This window comes from Candoia aspera, chromosome 1 (genome assembly GCF_035149785.1).
Source record: "Candoia aspera isolate rCanAsp1 chromosome 1, rCanAsp1.hap2, whole genome shotgun sequence".
NCBI classification, from domain to species: domain Eukaryota; kingdom Metazoa; phylum Chordata; class Lepidosauria; order Squamata; family Boidae; genus Candoia; species Candoia aspera.
Window position 1 is genome coordinate 212,233,741 of NC_086153.1, and position 26,442 is coordinate 212,260,182.

Below are 26,442 nucleotides of genomic sequence, written 5' to 3' on the forward strand. Positions count from 1 at the left end.
TTTGTACTAGAAGCATTGCAGCATATCAGCAAGTTGGAACTTTGGCAGTTTTGAATGCTTTCCAAGTCTTCAGGAATTTTGTCTAAAGTCATACAGGCAATGCTGAATTCCACTGATAGATTAAAAAAATATGGCACAAGATCCATCCTGCTTTTATATCTCACACTGTAAATATGGCACTGGTGTGTCTTACATTCCATATTGATCATTTCTACATATACAGATGGCTTGGATATTGTCCTCACTGACCAGCTCAGCCATGCTTGGTAGACCACTCAAATTGAGATAGCATGGCTCATTCCCTTCATGTAATCTCATCAGGACAATGTAATGAACTTTTTGCATGTTGGGACAATTGCCAATGCCTAACCTTCTGTATTGGGATGGAATAGATACCAATCTCTAGATGACAACTACGTATTCTCCTGGAACAAACCTTTGCTATAACTTTTTCACCAATTGTATTTCTGAGATGTCATTGTGAAAATATGCAGGGATTTGGCCAACTGCATCTTCTTACCTGGTGGCTTCAACAGCCACATTTCACTCCTTTTGCATCTCACTCCCCAGAACTGTCCTGATCTATTCTCCTTCATGCCAGATAGGTATATCAACTGGATCTCATTTTTTGATTCATATTTTAGAGGATTTGAGCACGCCTCATCTTAGAGCCAAAGCAGAGGAGGTCCTTTTGGTTTCTTTAAACCCTCTGAAAAGCTTCATTATGCAGCTAAATGGAAGTCCTTTCAGGACTTTGCATATAATGAATAACTTCAATCTCTTTTGGCTTACAGTACCTCCGTTTATCTAATTAGCTGGTAAAGTAGTTCATGAAAGGTCAAGCTTACATCTGCTGGTATGCCTGCATGGTCCCTGCCTGGAATTTCTCCCTTCTTTCCTTCAAGTTGATATGAAAGACTTACGCAGACAGCTATTGCTCCCATTTATCTACTACCATGGAAGACAGTATTTTAGTAGCAGTAATATACCCCTTGCACAGAGATCCTCCCTTGATTACTTTTATTGGAATAAAGACATTTCCTTTCTTCCAAAAGATGTTTCCACATTTCACTTTTGTCAGGCCATTATATTGCCTACCTTTTTTTCCCAAATCCTTGACACTAGTGGAAAGATTGTTCCATTCTATGAATGTCTGCTGAGTTCTTGCTTCTGTTTGGACCAAATAGCATTATTCCAAAGGGGCCACCATCTACTTTGGCATTTGAAAGCTCATCTAAAGGTTTGGACCTTGTCTGAAAGGATAGTGACAACCATCAAGCTTTGTTACAAGTTGGCAAACAATAGTGCCCTTGCAGATCACCCATTCTATGAGAACATTTTCAGTTTTCTTTTGTGGCATCCCTCTAACAGCTGTGTCAGGAAGCAGCATGGCTTCAGTCACCTACTAGACAGTCTTTAGAAAAGAAGACTTTATTCAGTCAGAGTATGTTTACCAGATCCTTCTCCAGGTAATAAACTAATTATTCACCCATGTGTGAATCATAGAGTCCAGCATGAAGCTCATCTGTAAATTCATGTACAGATGTCCTTGTGCCCCACTTGTGGTCAAATGACATCGACCTTCTCAGTTCTACTATTTCAGACTCTGGAACTGTAAGCCATGCTGAGTTACAAAAGGTGGGATTCACAACAAGAAGTCTGAAACTTCTACTAGTTTCCATATGGCCTCCACACAGGGATGTAATGTCTGCACAGAAATGTCATCCATGTGACAGATGACCACTTCAGTTATATGTAAACAACTAGTTCTTCCTTGAAACCTTTAGAGAACTGAATGACTTCCTAATCTAAGATACTAAGTGACTGTTATTTGATTTATCTAGGATGGAGAGCCTCTCAATTGCAATTTCATTCCACTTGATATAAAAGTAGGTAACTGGGAAGATTTACCAGCATGTTTTCAACAAAAACAGAACCATACACTGGTAAGTTTAATTCCATGATTCTTGATAAAGCTATAAATAAAGCACAAAGTATGTATTTTGACTATATTAATCTGAATTGCTTTTTTAGTGTCTTTTTTAGATTTTTTTTATCCCACCTTTATTATTTTTATAAATAACTCAAGGTGGTGAAAATACCTAATTCTTCCTGTTTTCCCCACAACAGCAACCCTGCGAGGTGGGTTGGGCTGAGAGAGAGGGACTGGCCCAAGGTCACCCAGCCGGCTTTCATGCCTAAGGCGGGACTAGAACTCACAGACTCCTGGTTTCTAGTCCAATCCCTTAACCACTAGACCAAACTGGCACTCAATAGTGATACCTACAGTATTTCTTTGTGGGGAGAAAAACCACACTTTTTTTCTCTGTACATACATACATATACTTCTCTGTACATATACTAAACTACATAATTTCTTATGTACCCATAATACTTACCCATCATGCTGTTCCCTTTCATGGTAAGTAGCATTATGCAAGGCCCAGAAAAAGAGCAAGAGATAGTAGGCGAAAGAATGTAAAGGCGTAAGTTAAGAAAAGGAAATAAAACTGAATCTAGTTCACACTAACATTATTTACTGTTTCCATATCTTTCTATCCTTGCAAGCCATCCTTCTTTCCACCGTGTTCATATACCAGATCATAAAATTACTTTACTGGCTTCAAATTTCTCACCTCTCTCTCTCTCTTAGAATCTCAACAGTTTCAGCCACAATTTTCTCAGCCTTCTCCTTCACCGCTGCTCATTCACTCTTCCTTCCTGTATTTGTTTAGCAATTTGATTCTAATTCATTCTCTCCATACGAACAAATCATTTCAATGTATTTCTTTAGTACTGATCACTCACTTTTGCATTCATTCGACATTTATTATCACCTGTCTCTTCTTGCTTCTTAAGTAACCTATTTCCGATGCATTCAACTTTTATGCTTTTCCTGAAATACTAACGCTCACTTTCATATAAGAAAATAGAAGCACCCTTTTATACATAGCTTCTTTTTTTGCTTCTTTGACTTCTTTTGACATACATTCCCCATGACAGACTACCTACTACTCACTATCTTTTTATCAGCACATGCATACTTAAAAATTCTGTTTCCCCATTTTTACAAAATGCTGTAAAAGTACGCAAATTCATTTACTTACTTTAGCTTTTCACCAGTTATGTATAACTTGCAATTTTTCATTCGATTTCCCCTGTCAAACACAATTACCTTGGTCTTTGATAAACTAATGGTCAGATCTGTATACCTCATTGCAACATACATTCTTGTATTTTCTGCAAATCAGTCGAAGCGAATATCTGTAGCTCAGGGTTGAACTGTGGAGTCCTTGGTGCTCTCTGAGCCTTGTTGTTTTCTTGCAGACGTTTCATTGCCAGACTAGGCAACATCTGCAGCGCGAAGAGGGAATGGGCCTTGCTCTCAGTTTATATATATTTCTATATATATATTTATATTTATATTTCTGCAAATCATTCAGGTTGTTAGCCAATAGGACAACAATGTCTGCATACATAACTGCATGCACATCTGTGTCCCCAGCCACTGTCTCAAGCATTCCTTATAGTTTATCCATAAATAAGTAAATCAAAGGAACATCATACATCTTGTCTTATTTCCTGCTTGGTGTTGAACCATTTGTTAAGCTTCCTATTTATTGTCACATATATTTTACTACATATCACACATCATTCTTAATAGTCAGCACCCAAACTCCATATTCACATAAAACTAGCCATAATTAACCTTATTGTACATTTTCTGTAAATTAATGAATGTGCAATCAAATTTCTCATATTTGTACATTTCTCAGTACATTAATTAAATTTGCATCTGTAAATGATATATTTAAAAATTCTATTCTACAATTAATTGTATTTTAGAACAACTGGATTTGAGAACATCGGGACAGAGACTGTAGCAAATTAACTGACCATCCCTTCCTAACCGTCCCAAGATATAATTAGGCTATTAGGGATCCCTAAATGGTGAATGGTGGTCCCCCTCAGGTGTGAGAGACGTGAGAGGGTGCCCAAGTTTGGATGGGTAGTGTGAGAACTCCTGAGTGAGAGGCAAAAGGTGAGGAGTAGTGGTTGGATTGCCTCCCTGCTGACTGGTGAGAGAAGCCAAGGTGGGGCACAGTGTGTGAGTGTGGGCGGTGGTTGGACTCTACTAGTGCCGAGAGCGTGAGCTGGTGCACTGGGGGGGCCCTCCATTGCCCAGTGATTGAGTTGAAGTGTGGTTGTGTGAATGAATGGAGGGGTCCCTATCCTTAACCAGTGATCTCAGGAGTCCAGGAGGGGGGGCTAATGGATCTCGAGATTCTGGGCGTTGTAGGGCGGGGCAGGTGATTGAGGTGGTGATAGGTAGGAGATGATATGATGGGAGCCAGAGGGCGGGTCGTCATAGAGGAAGACGCCCCCGGTGTTTGTTACCTGTGGCGTGTTCTGGCCCTCTGTGCTCGAACCCTGGTCCTGGACAGCAGACTTGTGGTTGTCCTGACTTTCGGCTGCTTTTTTGTAATGCCAAGTCAATAAACAACAAGGCCCCCCTCATATGTGACTTGATCACAGAAGAGGGGGCAGACCTGGCGTGTATTACTGAAACCTGGCTGGGCGTGGAAGGAGGTGTTGCTCTTTCGGAGATATGCCCAGCTGGGTTTCGAGTCTGGCATCAGCCGCAACCTCAGGGCAGGGGAGGAGGGGTGGCTGTTGTCATCCGAGAATACCTAGTGGCCATCAGGGATCCTGCTCCACAAGTGGCCGGGTGTGAGACCCTGTTTTTCAAGCTGGGTTCCCGAGAACAGTTGGGCGTGTTGCTATTGTACCAGCCTCCCCGCTGTGTAGCAACCTCCCTGCCTGAGCTGCTGGAGGCCGTCTCAGGTTTGGCAGTGGAGTTCCCCAGGCTTATGGTGTTGGGGGACTTCAATCTGCCTTCCCTGGGGCGGGCCTTGGAAGCAGCCCGGGAGTTCATGGCTACCATGGCAGCCATGGGCCTGTTCCAGACTATTCAGGACCCAACTCAAAACAGTGGCCTCACCCCGGACCTAGTTTTCTTGTCGGAGCAGTGGCAAGGTGATCTGAGGGGGGAATCACATCTTTCCCCTTTGTCATGGTCAGATCATGCCCTGGTGGCCTTGAGATTCGTGCCGCCCCCCTCCACAGGGAGGCAGGACCCATTCGATTGGTCCGCCCCCGGCGACTGATGGACCCGACTGGGTTTCAGAGGGAGCTGAGGGTTATACCTGAGTTTCTCCTGCATGGTCCAGTGGAGGCCCTGGCTGCCGCCTGGAATAGGGAAGTGGCCGGAGCCTTGGACAGGATCGCGCCTGTGCAGCCTCTCTTCCCCACCCAAACCCGGCACTCCTCGTTTTGAAGAGGGTTAAGAGACGCCTAGAGCACCGCTGGAGGAAGACAAAAACCGAACCCGACCGAACACAAGCTAGAGCCACAATTAAGGCCTACTTTGTGGCGATTAGAGCGGCGAAGCGCCAGTACTTCTCCGCTCTTATTGAGTCTACAGAATGCCGCCTGGTGGACCTGTTTAAGTTACCCGATCCCTTCTGGGGAAAGGGGAGTCAGAAATCTATCTGCAGGGCTGTGCTGAGGAATTTTTGGGGCACCTGCAGGATAAAATCGCTCGAATCCTAACCGAGTTGAACTCCGAGCGTGAGACAGAGTCAGAGGAGATACCCAGGGAACGTGCTTACCACGTTATCTGGGACCAGTTCGATCCTGTTGAACCCGAGGAAGTGGACAGGATCCTCTCGACTGTAAATGCTACCACTTGCCAATTAGATCCATGCCCTTCCTGGCTGGTGAAAGCAGCTCGGGAGGTGACATGTGGCTGGATCCAGGCAATGGTAAATACATCCTTGAGAGAGGGGGTGTTCCCAGCAGCCTTTAAAGAAGCGCTGGTGTGCCCCCTCCTCAAGAAACCATCGCTGCACCCTACTATCCTGGACAATTTTCATCCAGTCTCCCACCTCCCCTTTTTGGGGAAGGTGGTTGACAAAGTGGTGGCTTTGCAGCTCCAGAGGATTCTGGATGAAACGGATTATCTAGACCCCTTTCAGTCAGGTTTCGGGCCCGGTTATGGGACGGAAACGGCATTGGTCGCACTTATGGATGATCTCTGGTGGGAGCGGGATGGAGGCAGTGCATCCATCCTTGCTCTTCTTGACCTCTCAGCAGCTTTCGATACCATTGACCATGGTATCTGTCATGAGTAAGGATGGCGAGCAGGGGGCTCCCATCCAGGCTGTAAAGCGCATGCGTAGTACTGAGGAATTAGGTATCCATTCAAAGAGACGCAGATCGGGCTTGCCTTAGCCTTTGGGGTTTATATGTCTGGGTTTTTCCCACGCTTCTTCAGTTTGTTAGGATTTTCTGTTATGTAGCAGTAATAAAACACTAGAGACCTATTCCTTGTCTCAGTGTGGTTCCTGGCTGTTAGGACAGTATCCTTCTGGACCGATTTAGGGAGTTGGGGATGGGCGGCGTGGTTCTGCGCTGGTTCACCTCCTTCCTCCAGGGTAGGTCCCAGTCTGTGTTGATAGGGAGCAAGAGATCCGACCTGCGGCCCCTCCTTTGTGGGGTGCCGCAGGGTTTGGTACTCTCTCCGCTCCTTTTCAACATCTACATGAAACCACTGGGTGAGATCATCCATCACTACGGGGTGAGGTATCATCAATATGCAGATGATACCTAATTATACATCTCCATCCCGGGTGAAGTAAGTGATGCCGTGGCCACCCTTTCCAAGTGCCTGGGGGCTGTGGGGCCTGGATGGGGGACAACAGGTTGCGGCTGAACCCGGAGAAGATGGAGTGGCTGTGGATTAATGGCTCCTCGATTTCTGGGAAATTGTCATCTTTAGTTCTGGATGGGGTTGCACTGCCCCAGACAGACCCAGTGCATAACTTGGGGGTCCTCCTGGACTCACGGCTCCTGCTCAAAGAGCAGGTGGCAGCCGTGGCTAGGAGGGCCTTTGTGCAACTTCGTGTTGTGTGCCAGTTACGGCCCTTCCTGGAGCAAGAGGCCCTTTGAACGGTCACTCGTGCCCTCGTTATCTCCCATATAGACTACTGCAATGCGCTCAGGGGGCTACCCTTGAAGAATATTGGAAGCTACAGCTGGTGCAAAATGCAGCCGCGTGGGCGATCTTGGGTTTCCCAAGATCAGCACGTCACCCCTTTGCTCTGTGAGCTGCATTGGTTGCCAGTATGCTTCCGGCTCCAATTCAAGGTGTTGGTTATCACCTTTAAAGCCCTACATGGCACGGGTCCAGGTTACCTAAGGGACCATCTCCTCCCCATCATATCAACCCGTCCCTCCCGGTCATGCAGAGAGGGCATGCTACGGACCCCATCTGTAAGAGAATTCCATCTGGCGAGGTCCAGGAGGCAGGCCTTCTCTGCAACAGCCCCTGCCCTTTGGAATATCCTTCCCCCGGAAGTGAGATTGGCTCCCTCCTTCCTGGACTTTAGGAGACAACTAAAGACCTGGTTCTGTCATCATGCCTGGGGCAGGAGAGAGAGTAGTCATTCCTGGGGATGGTTAGTTTCTTAGAAGGACCCTGCTCTGCTTGCAAATCACAGAGAACTTCCAGCCATCAGGGTTTTTATCATATTTATTTCATTATGTATTATAGTATTTTTACAGTTTTATATTTTTCTTATGTTTTATTGTAAACCTCCCAGAATCCCTTTTGGGAGATGGGCGGTGATAAATTTGATTAATAAATAAACAAACAAATAATTAACTGTGTCTGGCCTTATGGCTGTAATAAACTGATTTGATTTAATTGACATAACTGTCTTTTTTAACCTGCCAGAATATACAAAAACTTACAAATGTTTGTTTCCGAAAATTGTAACTTGTAGACCACTAAACACAGATGAGGCTCTAGTGGAATTTTTTTTCCCTTCAGATTACAATAACATCTGAGAATATAGAAGTGTTCATTGCTGTAGTCATCAGCTGCACCTGTATTACAAAACATAGAATAATAGGTGTAAATTAATATTTTATGGCCAAGTGAATGTATGTACAAAAATGATAAAGCCTTTTCTATTTTCAGAGATGTCAGGCAGACACTAGAAGTACACAGGAGTCTTTCATGTTAAATGCAACCACTAATATTTGTATAGTGCTCACACCCTTATAAAGGAAGATCATTTCCCAGTAGTTGAAGAGACTGAGGCCGAGAAAATGGTTTGGCTATCATCATCATGTTTATTACAGCCCTAAGGCCAGACACAATAAAACTATACAATAGCAACAATCTTACATTAATACACACACACACACACACACAAGCTAAGGTAACCTAGTATAGTAAATTTATGAGAAAGATGGAATTTGCACAAGGAAATTCTTGCTTGTAGCTCAGTATCAAGCCACTGTGTTGTCTCTAGAACCATGAGTGAAAGGATGTGTCCATTTGCTAACCTCTGTATCAAGGCAGGGTAATCTATTGCTCTCCAGTTGTTGACAGGCATAGCTCTTGGCATGCTGGTTGAAACTGATAGGAAGAGGAATCCATCAAGAGAGTTTAAGTTCCATGTCCATTTCCATGTCAAGTCCATGCTCACCCACTTCTCTTTCTGTCTGCCGTGATTTGTGATGAAATCTTGGGAGATGGGGGCTGGCTCAGTAGACCTTTTCTGATCTACAGGGATTGGATGTTACTGAGTTTCCCCTCTGCTCCTGGGGTTCCCTACCCCATCAATGCTGCTGCTGCTTTAAGAACAACTGCATTTCTCTTTGAAATAGTTGCTCTTTATGTCATTTACCTGTCCAACAATCATGTCATTAGTTGAAATGTTTTTAAAACCCACCATTATCTTTTGGCTATGTGTTTCAAAGTAAAATCTTTACCATTTTAATGAATAACAATTCTCTTCTAGATACTGAGATTTGTGAGAGAATGGAGTAGTCTAACAGCCATGAGACAGAGAATTATCAGAAAAAATGGCCAGATTTTTTCTAGTCCTGTTCTTGCTGCTGAAGAAATATTGTCTAAACAACAAGCCAAACTCACCAGTACCAAACGGTGTGTGCTGCTAGCCTCTTCTCTACTCTGGCAGAAGGATGGTCTAAGTATTCTGTCTAGAGCAGTTATATTATACTTTCATCATGATGCTAGATGAGTGACAATCTTCTTTGTACATAAAATGCTTTTGAATTGCATGGTTGAAAAAAAATCAAGAGTGGTGCTTTTCCTTACAACAGCGGAAGGCTTCCTTCATAAGGTTTGCTTTTCCCATTTGTTCCACTTGATAAGGCTACAAAAATATTTGATAGGCTTACCTCCAGTTCTGGTCTTGCTGTGAATAGCGAAATTGGACTGAAATGCTGAGTCTGCCAGGGAGAAGGGGTATGTGGGTTAAGTTTGCCATTTTAACTAAATTGGAAAAGCTGCTCTCTTTTTTTAAATCTGGTCCTGGCCCTAAAATAAGATTTAAAATCTCATTCTTGCTGTTGTACGTATAGACCTGCACAGAGTAATTACATCTGCAAACCACAATTAAAACAGTTAAAATATAAAATAAATACAAAATAAATATACATGGCTGCCAAGTGAGCAATGTATGTATACAGCCAAGAGACAGGACCAGCCACACGCTCAAGGCCCCAGGCCCGGGCACAAAGCCAGGTCTTCACGGCCTTACGAAAGGCCAACAGGGTCGGGGACATCCTAATTTCTGGAGGGAGGATGTTCCAGAGGGCAGGCGCTACAGAGGAGAAGGCACGCCTTCTAGTTCCCACCAGCCAACACTCCCTGGCAGACGGGACCCGCAGCATACCCAACCTACTAATTAATCAAATAGCTGATCACCACTCAATATATTTGGCCAGTACAGATGTAACTCTTTTACCACACGTTACAATGAAGAGCTTGTGTGAAGAAACAAATGTTCTACAAATATATCAGTTCTTTTTCCATGTTTGAGTGCTAAAATGTAACTGAGAATAGAACAGAAAACAAGCAAAAATAATGTTCACAGGAATTAAAAGTCTTGAATTCATAGCCATTCTTAAGATAGAAAAATCAGCAATTCTCATAATGATGTAATTTTCTACATTTCTGAAATCCATAGTTCATACACTTGAAAACAAACTTCTGGCCTGCACATATGCGGAGAAAAACGTTCTGAAATTCAGTATCTGTTTCTTGAACCAATGTTTCGTACATAGCTCCTACCTAATAGGCAATTTTGGAACTCTTGTGAAAAGAGATGGATTCCAGAAGCTAAAGTCTGTGTCCTTGTATAACATCACTAATAAAATGAACATTTTAGAAACAGTAGATTGGTGACAAATGATGATGATGTAGTTTGCCCTTGGAAGAGAGGGATCACGTGGTGGGCATCTGTTTGAGAATTCTTGCATCTCGGTTTTTAACTCAAAGCTAAAAGCAATGTTTAATATTTTAGGTACCTGACGAAAGCAGACATTGCCAGAGCGTCACTAACAAAAGCTGACAGCGGTGGCGGTAGCGTTCGTATAATCACCAAAACACCCAGAGAAGTTTTAAGAGCCCATGGGTCCTCTGCTGAAGAAGATAGCCATTTTATAAAGTAAGTTTAGTTGTGCTAGGGAAGTATGACATTCTAATAAAGCACTTACTTGGGCTTTTTAACTGAAGGAGTATCTTCAGAGAATTCATACCCAGCAAGGTTATATTGTGGGGCCTCTTGATGTCCCCATCTGATAAAGTGAAGTACTAGCACACTGTGCTTTTCGGTGGCAATGCTGTAAGTTATAAAATGCCCTCTTAAGAGAAACTTTCCTGGTGCCTGTTATATTTTCAGCATGAGATGAAAACGCTTTTGATATCTCTAGTGTTTAATCCTTCGTAGGCTTTTTAGATTCTGGTATCCAGCCTGCAGTCGACAGCAGCATTGAATACGTCACCTCTTTTTAGAAAAGGAATTAGCCAAAGGGATTGGACAATTTCTCCTAAAAAACCAGAATAACAGCGACTGCTGTACTCTTTGGTAGCAGGCTCGCCAACTATTGTAACCTTTCTCTTTCTGACTTCTCCATACAGGAAAACATTTTCAGCCTCTTGTCTTCTGTTCAGCAAGTCCTCTGCTGATTTTCTGCAGAAGCCTTAAAGCTATTTCTTAGTTTGACCCAAACCAAAATTGCAACATCTTTCTGTAAATTAAATCTAACTTAGATTTAAAAGAATCTGACTGGAAGAGTATTAAGTATGTTAGAAAATATGCTTGAAATAAGGCTTTACTTAGAACTGTTTCATTGACTCATTCCTTGTTATACTATGGTAAGCCTTTTACAGCATAAATACACTTTTTTTTTTAAGGATGAGCGCTACACTTGACTTTTGAGTGGCATGCTAAGAGCTACACTCCAAAAAAATAAGCAAAGACAAGGAATGGGTATACCCTAGTCAAAAATAAAATATGCTTAAATTTAATTAAATATGAGTACTTGTGCATTTAATAATTTCTATTCTTTCACCTCACAATTAAAAATATATATTTTAGCAGCAAATTTGAGGAGTGTTTTCCAAATACTGCCAATATTTATGTTATTAAATGTCTATTTCTAGATTTTACAGCTTGATTTGTCAATCTTCTGAGGAGACCATTGACTATCCAGTAATGGTACATCATTGGAAGAAGTAGGGACAAATAGTCCAGTGGGGAAGTTGCAATTTAACTAATGCTTTCAGCCTTTGAGGGGGATAGTGATAGGATCAGAATGGAAGATCTCCAGGAGGCAAAGTACCCATTCCCTTACTTAAATCCCCTAGCGCTTCTCTCCCTGAAAATTGTGCAGTTAGCAATCATTTTGTTATCAAATTTCAGATGTATGATCTGAGGGTGCTGAAATGAGGGGCACATCAGCCTGCAGATTCCCTCCCCTGTCCTAGTGAAACAATGGGATATAAATGTAAAAACATAATCTAGGCATTTATACATTTATTTACTGTATTATCATTTTTATTTTAGGTTGCCTTCAGAAGATGGGAATTGCCCAGATATCAGTTTAGATTCTGGTCAGATTGAGGTTGTTGAGGAACTTTCATCAAGCAAAGGCTATTTACAGGCTGTAGATAATGAAGGGAACCCACTTTGCCTCAGCTGCCAAAAGTCCACAATCCAGTGTGAGCCAAAGTTGACACATACCGCCTGGGACACACAATTTTGTTCTCTTAAATGCCAGGATGACTTCTTATTCCGTACTAATCAAAGTTACCTGAGAACTAAAGTTTTTGAAATAGAGCATGGGGTTTGCCAGTTATGTAGGCTAAATGCCCAAGAACTCTATCTTTGTGTCAGAGATGCCCCAAGGAATCAGCGTAAAGATCTTTTGGAGAAGTCTTGGATGTCCAAGCTTCCTTTAAAACAGGTGAAATATGTGGCTTGAATATAGGAAATTGTTCTGTGATAATATTTTCACTGTGATGATTTTAAATGAAGCAACAAACAGTAATCTAAAACTGTATCCTTGAATGAATGTTTTAAAAATATAGGAAAACTTTGAAAATCTTTTGGAAGAAGCACTTTGATCCCCTTCTGATATTCGTTCTGACAAAGCCTCAGCAGAAGTTGCAGTTGCTTCTAGACATCCACACACTGAAGTTAATGCAACTCATAAAACAGCCACAACTGTTCCTTTAGGAAGCCTGAAATGATGGATTTTTTTAAATAAATAGGTACTGGACTTGCACTTGTAAAGGCCCAAAGTACTTTTTCTGAATTATTTTCAAAGACTTAACATTACATTAAAGCTATTATCATGCAAAACTGCTAATCATACAATGAAATAATTAGGCTACGTAGTTATTGTTATGCCCTAAATGTTGTGAACATTCTTTATCAGGCCTAAGCATTCAAAGAATGTATAATTCAAACAGCTTGTTACATAGCAAGACTGGCTGCTCTTTGAACACAGCAGATGTAAGCATGCTGTCTATAGTCAGTAATCATATTTCTTTGAAAAATGAATTCAATTTATTTTAGCCTTTTGAAGACAACCTAGCAGATCAAAACAAGATTATAATATTAATTTAGGTATATTTTTAGTCTTGTGTCTCAAAAAATATTAGGTGATAGGTATCATCAGAATTTAGTATTTTGTAGATTCCAGTTTTGACATTATAGCCACATACTTTTGATAGCAGAATTTAGCAACTATCAGGTAAGAATCGGTATCTGAAACTAACAATATTTTCAGCTGTACTATATTTCATTTCCAGTCTCATTATATAACACTGTCCATTAGGAATACATTTGGGTGTGCAGTGCACTTTATTTCATGCTTTTAGAATGAGGAATAGGTATTTGATTTTCTAGAAACTGGCTAACAATTACGATGCACATTTGCTGCTCTTTCGTATCAGTTTAAAAATTAAGAACAAAGCTGGTTTTCCTGTGCTTGGTCTTCACAGATGTGACTTAATGATATTTGAATTGACATACTATATAGTTTGTGCTATCTCTTCAAACCAGCACTGCAATTCTCCTTGGAGGGCCTTGCTCATGGAACAGTTTTTACGTCTGAGGATCGTAGCAAATTGCTTTGACTAAAGGAAAAAAAGCATACTGAAAGGATGGATGGATGGATGGATGATAGAGCTTATTTCCACTTGTAGAGGGACATGGTATCTGATTGCCACTGAAGTGCTAACAGTATATCCTATTTTATTTCAGTTAAATGACATTATACTAAACCCAACTGAGGGTCATTTCTGGCAAGTGGATCATATCAAGCCAGTTTTTAGTGGGGGTGGACAGTGCACTCTTGAAAACCTTCAAACACTATGTTCAGTTTGTCACAAGGAGGTAAGTACAGGATGCAGCAGCATAACATTGTAACATTCATTAACTTTCAACATTAAGAAAACTTAATGTTTTCTCTGTACTCTGCTGAAATGGATTTCATTTCATTTTCTTTTTTTATACTATTTCTTTTCCAGAGAACAGCAAAACAAGCAAAAGAAAGAAGCCAAGTTAAGAAACAATGTGTTGCTTCAAAATATGCATCGGACATTACAAAATTTTTTGTGAAATTATGAAAAATTTTGTTGAAATGGAGGGTATAGCTTAAATGAGTTGATATCTATCAAGTATTTCAAATTAAATCTTAAGGTTGAGCTATATAGTAAGTTTCTTAGTACAGGTCATTAAGAAAATACTATGCGAGAAATGTTTAAAAAGCAAGAAGTATCTATATATGTGTGTCTTTTTTCTTATAAATTTCAAATATTGAAAACTGAAGATTTTTTACAACCTATTAGTAAAGTACATGCAAACATTTATTCAAACCCCTATTAATGCAGTGTTACTGGTGCTTTTTCGTAACATCTTTTCCACAACTGTGGAACTGATTCGAGGGTAGGTTATATAAATTATAATCTGTATAACAATCCTTGCTGTTAAACAAAAGAAGTATCTTTTATAAAATTAAACATGTACATTAGTTCATCTCAAAATAAACTGGTATTCTTTACATTAACTCCTTTTCCTAATTTACATAGATTGAAAAATACAGTACTAACCCATTTTCCACATATTGCCCTACAAGAGCAAAACTGTTGAAATACATTTCTTTTTTGGTGCACAGAAATATATCAAGGTTAGCATTCAAAGCCAGTGGTCCTCGAGCAGGGATTTGGTATCATCCGATGCAAGTAGTGTGATTTCTATATTAACTACCATCATTTTTCTTGACTATACTGTATCATGTGAAGTAGGATAACTTAAATAAGTACATTACCATCCAGACCCACAATGAAGTGAATTTTATTACATATATCTATATTCGTATATTTGTAAATAATTTAAATCCACTGATGTATTAGGTTACTAATACTACTCACTTTACATAAAACTTAACAAGGCTGCAGAACTGTATTGCATAATTTAATTTATATTTAATAGTACACAGTTCTCTAGTATTTCCACTGTCACTGTAAAGCACATTTAAGAGGAATGGCTTGCTAAGTAAAGATGAGTATCCTCCCAACATCTATCAGTAGAGAAGGGAATTCTATGGAAAAGATAAAAATCCTATAAACATTATGCAAGTGAAAATAGTTTCACACAGGCATTACTCTTGAATATTATCTTCATTTCCAGAAGACTGGATAAACACCTCTTGATGAACTTGCTTCTGTGGAAATTTTACTAGAATGAATGTTAAAATCAGAAGAACGTTGTGTCGGATGAGAAGGCACCAGCAAGTCGGAAGTCCTCTTTTGTAAGAACACTGTACATCCTCTGAGGCAAAGGTTTCGAGTAAGGAGCAGGCCGTGGAATAGTTGTACGTAAAATAACCTCACGTCCTGCAGGGGATGGAAAATCTGAACTCATTCCAGAATTCAAACGTTTTTCATCCATAGAGCCTGATCTTTTTAGTTCTTCCTCATGGGGCATCATTGTGGCAACCTAAAAGAAAGAGAAGCCTCAGCACTGAGTCATTTCACTGGATTCATATATTTTTTTAATTGAGACAAAGGGATAGTATAGAAACATAGCAGTCAATAGCTAAGTATGAGAAAGAAAGTACAACATTCATTTGGGTATAAGGCTAAGGCAAAAGCATTTATTCCTTTGAGTTTATGCTTGAGAGATGGACTAATGCTGATACAAACACAAAATATATGTTCTGCATCCACAAGATCATCTCATTGAAATGCCAAAAGCTTTAAATTACCTCACGCTGATCTCTCCAACAAAGAAAGCAATATATGTTATGAAACAGCAGACATTTTAACACTGATTCAATCAAATGATAAAATTGGGCTGAAATTATTTTGCTTTGACTTTTTCAATGTTGGGATCAATAACCAGAGAAACCAATTTTAACTAGGCTTGGTATCAGGATGTGATGTATTAATCAGATCTTTTAATCCATCTATTCTAACCTTTGCTGATCCTATCACACCTACATGAAATTTTAAATTGAGATGAGATACTGCGCTTGAACAGAGCAGCTACTCAACCATTGAACTATGACTCCTGTCTGACTGAAATTAACTGTCCAACTATTTCACACAACTGGTATACTACTCTGAAAGTGGATTTTTTTTTTCTTCCAATATCAAGAGGCAAGAATTGGAAAACAAGCTCCATAGAGAAAATAGCTGCAAAGCAAATGGACAATAGTTTACAATTACTTCTAATTCAAATAAAGCAGAGACACTATCATTTTATACGATGTATATTTTATAAATATCACAGTTTGGTGCTTGAAATGCAGACATATCTGAATAAGATACAACTATATTAAACAAGACAATGAGCTGAAAGGTGTAAATATGAATTTAAAAAACCCTCAGATTCTAGAAATCCACTTGATCATCCATTTTCAACAATTTCTTCCATACTTTACTGATGTCAAAGCTCATAACTTAAAACTAAATGTCACTGCTTTAGTTATGCAAATCGGTAGTAGTTGAGCCATATGCTATGCTGCTACAGCCTTCATTTCCATGCACCTACATGAAGTTAGGCAGATGACTAGAAATAGGGAAAAATCTAGTTACCTCCTCAGATGATTCAGTCAGCTGGGTAAGAAAGAGAATCAATGGTGAAAGGCAAGTCAGAGATGACTCACATAGGGTTAAAGAGAGGTTTCAGAACAGACTACTTTAAGAGGCAGCATGCCTTGCAATCAGATTTGTTGCTGTCAACAGAAACTGATAAACACTCAGAACACAAAACAGATGTACACCAAACTGATAACAGGACTGGTACAATGTAAATAATCAATTGCATCAACACAGATCCATCAGATTTTGCCATGCAGCAGATACAACCTATGTATATCCTAGTTCATTAATTGATGAAGGCAAGATCTTCTGACCTGCATAGCTACACATTTACCTCTAGAAATTCTAAAGGGAATTCCTACAAATGTGCATTCTACTTCAATTAATCAAATTGCAGGGCGGGCAGGCAACCTATCTTCTGTGCATTAAAGTATATGCAGGAGATTGTATCAAGGTTTTTGTATTAATCCAGTGTTTGTTTATTCATCAAATTCATAGTAAAAGACTAAGTTTTATTAAATAATATTACAGGTAGTCCTCAACTTACAACGGCAATTGGGACTGGAATTGCTGTCACTAAGCAATGCGGTTGTAAAGCATGATCGCATTGCTTAGCGATGGCAACCCCTGTAGTCCCTGTTACAGTCATTAACCGAATACCACAGTCATTAGGTGAGGCAACTTTCTGCTGGCTTCCCACAACCAAAGTCAGTGGGTAAGCCACCAGGAAGTTGCAAGTCCCAGGCCAATAGGCAGGTAAGTGGCTGTCCTAACAGTCAGGAACCACACTGAGACAAGGAATAGGTCTCTAGTGTTTTATTACTGCTACATTAGACAGAAAATCCTAACAAACTGAAGAAGCGTGGGAAAAACCCAGACAGATAAACCCCAGAGGTTAAGGCGGGTCTGATCTGTGTCTCTTTGAATGGCTGCTTAACTCCTCAGTACTACGCATGCGTTTTCCCCCCTGGATAGGGGCCCCTTCCTGCTCACCATCAGTACTCATGACAGTGGCTGCTGGTGGGTGGGTGGGTGGGGGAGGGAGTGAGGGTGTGTGTGAGAAGGGCGCAGGTTGGGGAGGGTGTGCGAGTGGCCAGCGCAGCACGAGCGCAGAGGGGCTGGGGGAGGGGTGCGGGTGGGGGACACTTAACCAAGCAACTTGCGACCTTCCCTGCCAGCTTCCCCACTGACTTTCTGGAAAAGCTGGCAGGAAAGTTTGCAAATGACAATCATGACCACAAGGTAGTGCAACTGGTTCTAAGTGCAAACAGATTGCCAAGCACCGAGATTGTGATCACGTGACCGTGGGGGTGCTGGGACAGCCCAAACTCCGAGGACTGGTCGTAACCACCATTCTTAAGTGCTTCCATAATTTCAAACATTTACTGATCGAATGGTCATAGATCAAGGACTACCTGTACCTAAAAATCCTCTTAAGTGATTTTCATTGTAATGTTTGTTTTAAAATACAGTATTATTTAAGTTCACTAATCATCACAAAGTTTTAATTAATCAATTGTGCTAAAAATATTTTCGTTTTTTCCAATGCCTAAAGGAGAAAATTTTATTTTAATATTGGGTCAGCTGAAAGTAAATACATAACCCCAATAACCCTGATACAGAAATGCCTGTGTAAATTATGACAGCCATTTAGGCCTGTTTTTTAAAGGTTTTTAGTATTAGCAATATATTAATACTGAAACAGGATGCCATGGTAAAATGGATCACAATGGTTCTCTGTTTGTGATACACTGATTTCAGCTCTAGCATGTAAACCCAGCATAACAACCCAAGCTGTTAGGTCTTCAGAAATGATTAAAGTCCATTTCAGATAACTACATATTAACAGAGAAGGAACAATTAGCATTGGATGTGGTATCTGGATAACATCTGTAAAAAGAATCCATTTGGAAGGAATTAAAATACTCTTGAAAACAAGAGGCAAAGAATCCTACATTTATTGGTAATCTCTAAACCAAAATAAGCCACCAACATGCAATGGTTAGTCTAGGAATTAGAAGAGCCGAAGTCAGATCCCCGCCTAGTCATGAGTCTTATGGCTGGGCTAGTCACTCTCTCAGCTTTATCCAATTCAAAAGGTTGGGGGGAAACCCCCCCCTAAGAACCTTCTGAAATACTTTTTTTTTTAATCAATATGGAAAGTCTGTAGACTTCCTAATCTAATAAAATTCTATCACTTCCATTTCAAGCAAATTCTTGTGATGTATAGAACTATTTCGCCAGAGCAGTCCTGTTAGCAAACGGGGGTCTTTACAGACTAGCTCTTTCTTGTTTCTCTACTAGACCATTATATAAATTTAAATTACAAATAAATAAATATCCCATGTTGCCATTGCCCCACGTTTAGAATCTTCCAGAATACCATACAACGTACCACAGAAAAGTTACAGCCGGATCAGGGAGTTCCATAATCCCCTTACTTATGTAGCAGCACAGTTATATTCTACTCATATGGCTATTTGCATGCAAGCCTCAGCTTGACTATTTTAAATCATTCTGTAAAGGCTAACTTCTTCCATCTTGCAAGTCATGACCACTCACACTTTCTTAAGTTTTCACTTCCCCTTATACCTCTTCCAATTTTCAGGAACTTGATAGTTCTTTAATTCTCTGCCCCCCTATTCCTGGTTCCTGTACCTACTCTATAAAGTTGTTCCAGTCCTGGCCCTAAATCAATACCATACAATTACGAGACGAATACATGTACATTTTATAGGCTACTATTGTATAATACGATGAAGTATTAGGCTTGAAAATCATTGCTATTACAGAAGGCAAACTTGATTTTGTTCTGGCATTCCCAAAACAGTTATCACATCTTTTGAATCAACTGCATTAATGCCGTATCACATTGAAATACAGCAATCTGCCTTTAATTTTTATAAACATTTCATAAAACTATTCCTCTGAAAAGAACAGGTTCTACCATTTTCTTATTTAATTGGAGATTTAATATAGAACCTTCTTGCATGCAGAACATGCATCTGAAGAAGTTGAGCCTGACCTATTAGAGCTAACTTTGCTTAATTTTTAAACTACCCATACAACTTGGCTATTTTAGTTACAACAGACTATCACAGCTATTCCTCTGGAAAATACACCCGTGAGTATCTTTATGCAAAAATGAATTTTCAAAGCCTGGCATTCAAATATCATAACAAAAAAAGCAACTCTTTTATAATTACATTAAAGAAACTGAAAGGTTCATCTTACCCTTTGTGCACTCACAAAAAGTTTGTGAATTATAATACCAGCAGGCCCTCTTCCAGCACCAAGGACTGATACTTCTGGTTGTTCCAGAAAGGAATTTACAAATCTGACAACACAGAAAAAGTGGGAAAATATGTCAGCAAAAGAGTAATTTTAAGCAGACTTGATTTTTAAAAAAATCAACTGACATTCACATTCAATTGAGTTTTCAATTGACATTTTAAATAACTAGTTCCAGTTGTTTTATTCATGGTCGAAAATCTCCCTTGTAATTAATTTAATTACTAAACATTCAAACTACTTCCTCTGAGAGTACCTGAGAAGCAGACATGTTAAAAATATGAGGAATCACCTAATCAGTTCCCCTAACTGTTAGTGAACTTCGTAATGCAGTTTACTTTTCTTTGGCTTTCTCATCCGGAGAACCTCTGGTACAGTATATTTAATATAAAACCGCAATGCCGTTTGGCCTTGGTTTACCTTAGTATTATCTGTTCAAAAGGCCACAATGGTTTGTGCAACAAACTGTGGCTTTAAAACAGCTAGCTTAGCAATAATCTGCAGATGCAGATTAAAGATACGTATATTAAAACTGATGAATGGAAGCATATAGGTTTGCTGCCTGACAAACGGCTTGCGGCATTGTACTATTTTCACTTCCTTATTATGCTGGGACTGAGTGCCAATCCAGGAACAAGCATCTGTTTCACAGTCTCTGCATCAGTGGCTACCAAATAACAGGATGTGGTAACAATGAACCATTAAAACCTGAAATAGTCTTGCACTTAAGGTAACAATCTGAAGAAAGACCAAGGACCTTTAAGTGAATCTGATCCATGCAAGTTTATGAAACAAGTCGCTTACTTTTCTAGATCTTTGCGTTCTTCTTCTTTGCTGCATTTTTCTATTCCAAATTTTGCTTTTAGGGACCTTGCCCGGGCAATAGTGGCTTCCACACTCATAATTTGACCAATGATTTCCTGTGAAAGGAAAAAAAAAAACACCTTCCTTACTAACCATAAGCCACATATTTCAAAGATTTGCTCAAGCTTTTATCAGCGGTGTTCAACAGAATTTTCCAGGACTGCTCACTCTCTCCTCTCACGTAGTTAATACAATCATATGAATGTAATCTCTTTTTGTTTTTTCCTGTGATTGAGTTTATCATAAAATATTTATTTAAAAGCTACATTTTTAAAGTTTCTTTCTTGGATTTCTTATTAGGAAAAGGAAATTCCTTACTTCTAATTTTTTGTCTTCTGGATTTGGGAACCAGAGAACTTTACTTGAATGACTGATTATCAGCTTGATTATCTTCTTTACTGACCCAATATCTTCCACTGATTCTGTTGGGAGGGAAAAAGCCCATGAAGTACACTGTAGTACCAAGAGAAGAGAGTATCTGTAGCTCAGGGTTGAACTTTGGAGCCCTTGGTGCTCTCCGAGCTTGGTTGTTTGCTTGCAGACGTTTCGTTACCCAGCTAGGCAACATCTTCACTGCTAGCCACTGTCATAAAAGCATCCTATTATGTTGTAAAAGCATTGTGTAGTAAAAGCATCCTAAAGCATCCTGTGGTGCACTGTAGTAAAAGCATCCTACTTTTATGTGAAACATACAGCTTGCTTAATAAAAGTTATTTACCTTCTTCTTTTACCTTGAGTACAGCTGCATGAATGACACAAGGAAGAAGATGCCTTGCTAGATCCGCTGGTTTCTGAATTGCTAAATAGTGTAGCACCTGAAGATACAGTAAGTCAATTTGATCACCACAGCGTTTCTACAAAATTGACACCATCTCTCAAGGCTTCAAAACTGAAAGCTGCCTCATATGCTTTCTTAAGTGCTCCATCAAAACGCATCTTTCTCAGATCTCTGAAAGGGAGGAGCCACCATCTGAAAGCAGTTTTGAATCAGTGCTCCTAAATTAATCAACTTTTTTTTTATTGAAAGGAGCATTTGGGAAGAAAGCCTAACATGCTAGATAGAAGAAAAGCTGATGAAAGACTGGCACAAAAAAGAAACATTCATTGTACTTATTGCTAAAAAAGAAAACAGGCTTAATTTCAAAAACGTCTGAAACTGTGAAGTATGTTACTTCATGTTCTTCTGCATAATGTATTTACATGTTTCCACATACAAAATGGTTGCCAATCTAGAGGATTATATTTCCAAATGTAACATGCATTACCCAGTCTTATTTTAAAAGCAACCTACATAGCTGATTACCGTTATGAGCAACAGTAGAGAAATTCCATACAAAAACAACAAAAATAAACTAGGTTAATAAATTAAAGCACCTCTAATGGACTTTCCAAAGTCTATACCAGGATGGGCAGCTTTCAGATCTTCCAGAATTCATTATCAGCATAATACATTTTGAAAACTGAATGTCTCAGGAACTCTCCTATTAGTCTTTTTACCTTCTCTGCCTCACGAGTGTCATCAAAAAGACGCCTCTGCCTCCTTGCTGGAATGGGCTTTGCTGTTTCCCATGCTTCAACCCACATGTTACTTGGGATCTTCATTCGGGCACTCAGCTCACCCTTGATGACTATACCCCCCTTCTCATCCACAGTCTCCTCTTCAATGTAATCCCGGGGTGAATACCACCTTACAAAATCTTCCAGACAACAACCAGGGTTGGCAGCCTAGGAGGAAAAGAAAAAGGAAAAAAAAAAGAACATGCTTATTTCTATATAGAGCTTCCAGACAATTCTTTTTTCCAGATAAGAGAAAACAAATGAAAGAAACTGGCAAAGGCATTATATATTGGCATTTTCATCTTTTAAAAATTGTATACACAACACTCAAAAAGAAAGCCTACCTTCCTAACATTATAGTTTTCAACTTGTCTAACATGACCCTAGACATGACTACTGCTTAAACATTTGCAAATGGAGACATATGAATCAGATCTAGATCTGATTTTTTCAACAAGTCTAACTTCAATGCAAAGATTATTCTGGTCACTGAGAAGTTTGTCATGTATTTTAATCTAAAGGTATTTCAGAAATGAGAGTGTTTTTAAGAGCTCAACTATCTTCTGTACCGGAGCCTTCCAGATGCTGATGAACAGCAATTCCCAGATTCCTTCATCACTGATTTGGCAGGCTGGGACTGATGGACTTGATCATTAACATTCCAATCCACTCTAAACAGGAAGGACATGTCATGGATATAAAGACAAATGCACTGATCATCATTTTCTTCTTTAAAATAAATAAAGGGGGTCTAGGATAGGATCTAGCTTCCACTTCTGTATGTTTTTAAAAGAAAAGGAGGGATCTTTGATTGCAGTGGTATGTATTTTATGACCTGGTTTCTCTTCAAGTGTTTCTAATATTTTATACTGTGCCAAAGAATGTAAAGTGCTTTACAAATAAATGTTAAAATATAATGGGCAGCTGCTGTAAGATTTAAATATTAATATTGGGCATTTAACTTCTCCTTCACAAAAAGGACAGCAAACCAATCCATAAACATAGTTTGTGGTTCCAATAAGAATAGCTTAGATGAACTAGCATTTAAAAAGATGGTGAGGGAGAGGATGTTGACTAATATTAACTCAGACAACGGGCAATGAACACAATTTCCCAAACAAAAACTAAGTAATGAACAAACTAGAGAACTTACCACATTTCTAATTTACAGCCTGTATAGGGCAGAGGGTAGAGGAACAAAGACAAATGAGTAAAATGGAAAAAAATACAATCACTGGAAAAGATGAAAAATCCTGCTAAATACGTCGTTTGAGACGTTTATGCTAGTATATTCATTTCACGATGACCCTGGCGATCTGTACCTACTTTGAAAGATTCCATATCTGAGAGCAAACAAGCACTTTGCATGCGAGCTCGAAGATGAGCTCCTTCTGCTGATGTTCCCAACTTAGCCAATACTTCAGACTGTTCTTCTAGCAGATCTTCTGTCATAGGAGCTGGTTCCTGAACGAGTTAGAAAGAGAGGAAGTCCTGTTGTTATCTCTCATGAGGGGACAAAAACATTGACCAAAAGGAATGGATGTGGCTTCCACGCGCCTAGAACCTGTTATTCAACGTCTTAATTCCAAAGCCAGGTAAGTGCAAATACAATTATTTAACAAACTGCTGAAGTTTTTGCATAATAGTAAACAGGAGAAGACAAAGGAAGGTGACAGGACTATACTTACTAGATAAATTAGCTTGGATTAAGGCAGCTTCCTGACTGCAAGAAAAACCAAGAAGTGCACATAATGGTAGGCCAAGTGGAAAAAAGCAGTGATTGGCTATCCTATAGCTAACTTCTAAAGGAAGAAAACTAAAACTAGTTTCCACTATTATCCATTTCATAGTCATGGCATCTTTAGCTACAACTGTCCTTTTATAATTAGAATGGAACAATTTTAGCATAGAAAAGATATTTGTGAGGCAAAACAAAGAGAATAAAGATCATTGTGCCTGGGCAATCAAAGCTTCACCTTTTAGATATAAGCATTGTTTCTCTTCCCTCCGTTACAATCAACTTAAAAAGCACTCATTTTTGGCTGATCAAATTTGGCACTGAAGATTATGTAGCATAGAGGGAGAAACCTATAATTGTATACTTATATTATATATGTATATGAATACGCCATCAAAGTCAGATATGACTACACACAACTGAGTTCCATGTCCGAATACACTAGGCCGAGGCAGACAAAAATATGCTAAAGTATAATATAATAAGGACTAAGGCTATTTTAGGTAGGAGAGTCTCATGTCACAGAGTTGGTATTTTACCTGTTGTTACTGCAGGACAATACTTTCCAAACAGGTATGTACTCTGGAGATGTTATTCATTCCTCCTTGTCACTAGAGGTTCAAATGGCCTATGACCAAGTTCAAGTGGTGTGACAGCTACAATCATTTCTGGACAGGAATAGCTCTGTCATTGTAATCTAAGCATTAAGCTCAATACTGGACCACTGTACTATGTTTAATGCAGAATTCTTCTTGAAAGTGTTTCAGAAAGTACAGCTAATTCATAATGGAATGATTACATGTTGTGATTAGTTCAAAAAGCCCTGAATAGCTTAGGATCAGATATTGAGAAATATCTGCTCTCAAATAATACTACATAGTTCTTGCATTCTGAAGAGATTTCTCTTGAATGGCTATTCAACAGCTTGTCAATATTCATTTGGCATTTCTTTGTGACTGATATTACCATTTTATTTATTTTAGAATCACTTCTCTATTTTTTAAAATAAATTTTATAAATAATAAATAATACCTGTTATAATAAGCAATGAAAGGTATTTGTTTATAAAATAAATAAAACTCTTGTATTTTTCTGATGTCCTAAGCCAGTTTATGTAGTAAAATAATTCTGAGACAGGGTTTAATATTTTTGAACTACATACTTGTTACTGAAATTTGACACCTGGGCATGGAAATTGATTCTCTGTGCCATTTCTATCATTAAGAGACTAGTTTTTCAACACTGTAAAAATTATTTATGGTTCCAATTACTCAATGGACTGAGGACTTCACAACTCATGAATGAACTGAATACAGAGGTAGGTTATGTATGGACAATTCAAATGAAATACACCAATCCTTTACTGACAGTTATATAAAACTTTATATAGATGAGAAGCCTATATAAAGGATTGGTGTGTGTGTGTGTGTGTGTATTGTTGACAATGTTTTGCTCTCTTTTTTCCCTTTTAAAATATTGTTTGATTAAAGGAGAAAGAGTTGTAATACAGTTACTGCACATAAAACATTACACCTCATCTCCCATGTTGATTTTAAATCGTAATCGTATTGAATATAATTTTTAAAAAATCAAGACAAATTTACATTTGTGAGAAAATCAACTATTAAACATTGTTCATGTGTCATCAACTCTTAAAGCCCCTTCTTTTCTCTTCATCTGAAATGGAAATGAACCAAGGACAAATCAGAGAACCAGAAATATTTGTAAATTTTACTCCCTAACCTGGGTTACTGGAACATAGAGAGGGTGTCCAGGATGAAGCAATTTCAAATTGCCATGCTGATGCAGACGGCCTTCTGGCTTCAATGTTAGTGTCTCTTTACTACCTTCTTTCTTTACACCTTCTTGTCCATTTCCTTTGAACTCCTCTGTGTCACTCAGGCATTCAAAAAATTCTTCTTCACTGTCACTCCAAGATTCCCAAGATTTTCCTACTTCTCCTTTTTCCTTATCGCTCTCTTTTGGACAGTCTCTATCCAGCGTGTCTCTTTGTTTTTCCAAATTAATCACTTTTTTCCCCTCATCTCTTGCTTTCTTTCTTTCAATGCAACAATTTAACATCTGGAAAGCAATCAAACAACAATCAAGCACACTGAAAACCTAGGGTTAATGTTAGCAATATGTATTTTCACAATGGCAATGTTTTATTCACATACATAAGACAAGACAAGCCAGAAGGTAGCCTGAATTTAAATTTACTATTGCAAAAGACAACAACAGATTTCTTTGCACAAGTTATTATCACAAATTTATAGGCCACCCCCAATCTGTACAACTCTGGGTAGCTTACAGGATACAATTAAACAGTAACCAATCACAATTTTTCCAATAAAAATTAATACATAAAAGATAGCATGTGCATTTGTAAGATTTACCTGGAGTTTCTGATGTAATAAACAACATCTCAGATCTGGTGCACTGTTGGTTAACCTAAGAAGTAGTTATGTTTAAATTACTACAGCAATAGAAAAAGTTT

General features: G+C 39.1%; 2 protein-coding genes across 4 annotated transcripts in view; one reads left to right on the forward strand and one right to left on the reverse strand.

Annotated features, from left to right (window-relative positions):
• Nucleotides 1-14,457, forward strand: part of ZRANB3 (zinc finger RANBP2-type containing 3) — a 65,546-nt gene extending 51,089 nt beyond the window's left edge. Inside the window, exons 16-21 of the mRNA XM_063288703.1 lie at nt 1,845-1,946; nt 8,874-9,019; nt 10,404-10,547; nt 11,949-12,348; nt 13,653-13,784; nt 13,919-14,457. Of these exons, the coding sequence (XP_063144773.1) occupies nt 1,845-1,946; nt 8,874-9,019; nt 10,404-10,547; nt 11,949-12,348; nt 13,653-13,784; nt 13,919-14,017 (1,023 nt within the window). The 3' untranslated portion in view covers nt 14,018-14,457. The remainder of the gene's footprint in view (nt 1-1,844; nt 1,947-8,873; nt 9,020-10,403; nt 10,548-11,948; nt 12,349-13,652; nt 13,785-13,918) is intronic.
• The window catches only part of RAB3GAP1 (RAB3 GTPase activating protein catalytic subunit 1), a 29,324-nt gene continuing 17,121 nt past the window's right edge, over nt 14,240-26,442 (reverse strand). For 2 of the 3 annotated variants that reach the window (XM_063288704.1, XM_063288705.1), the window contains 9 exons: nt 26,342-26,396; nt 25,689-26,027; nt 23,534-23,671; nt 22,148-22,375; nt 21,369-21,465; nt 20,969-21,072; nt 20,591-20,706; nt 19,730-19,832; nt 14,240-15,389 (listed from right to left, as the gene is read on the reverse strand). In XM_063288704.1, the coding sequence (XP_063144774.1) occupies nt 15,147-15,389; nt 19,730-19,832; nt 20,591-20,706; nt 20,969-21,072; nt 21,369-21,465; nt 22,148-22,375; nt 23,534-23,671; nt 25,689-26,027; nt 26,342-26,396 (1,423 nt within the window). In that variant the 3' untranslated portion in view covers nt 14,240-15,146. Of the gene's footprint in view, nt 15,390-19,729; nt 19,833-20,590; nt 20,707-20,968; nt 21,073-21,368; nt 21,466-22,147; nt 22,376-23,533; nt 23,672-25,688; nt 26,028-26,341; nt 26,397-26,442 lie in introns of those variants that run through there. The other variant, XR_010066825.1, reaches the window with a different exon arrangement.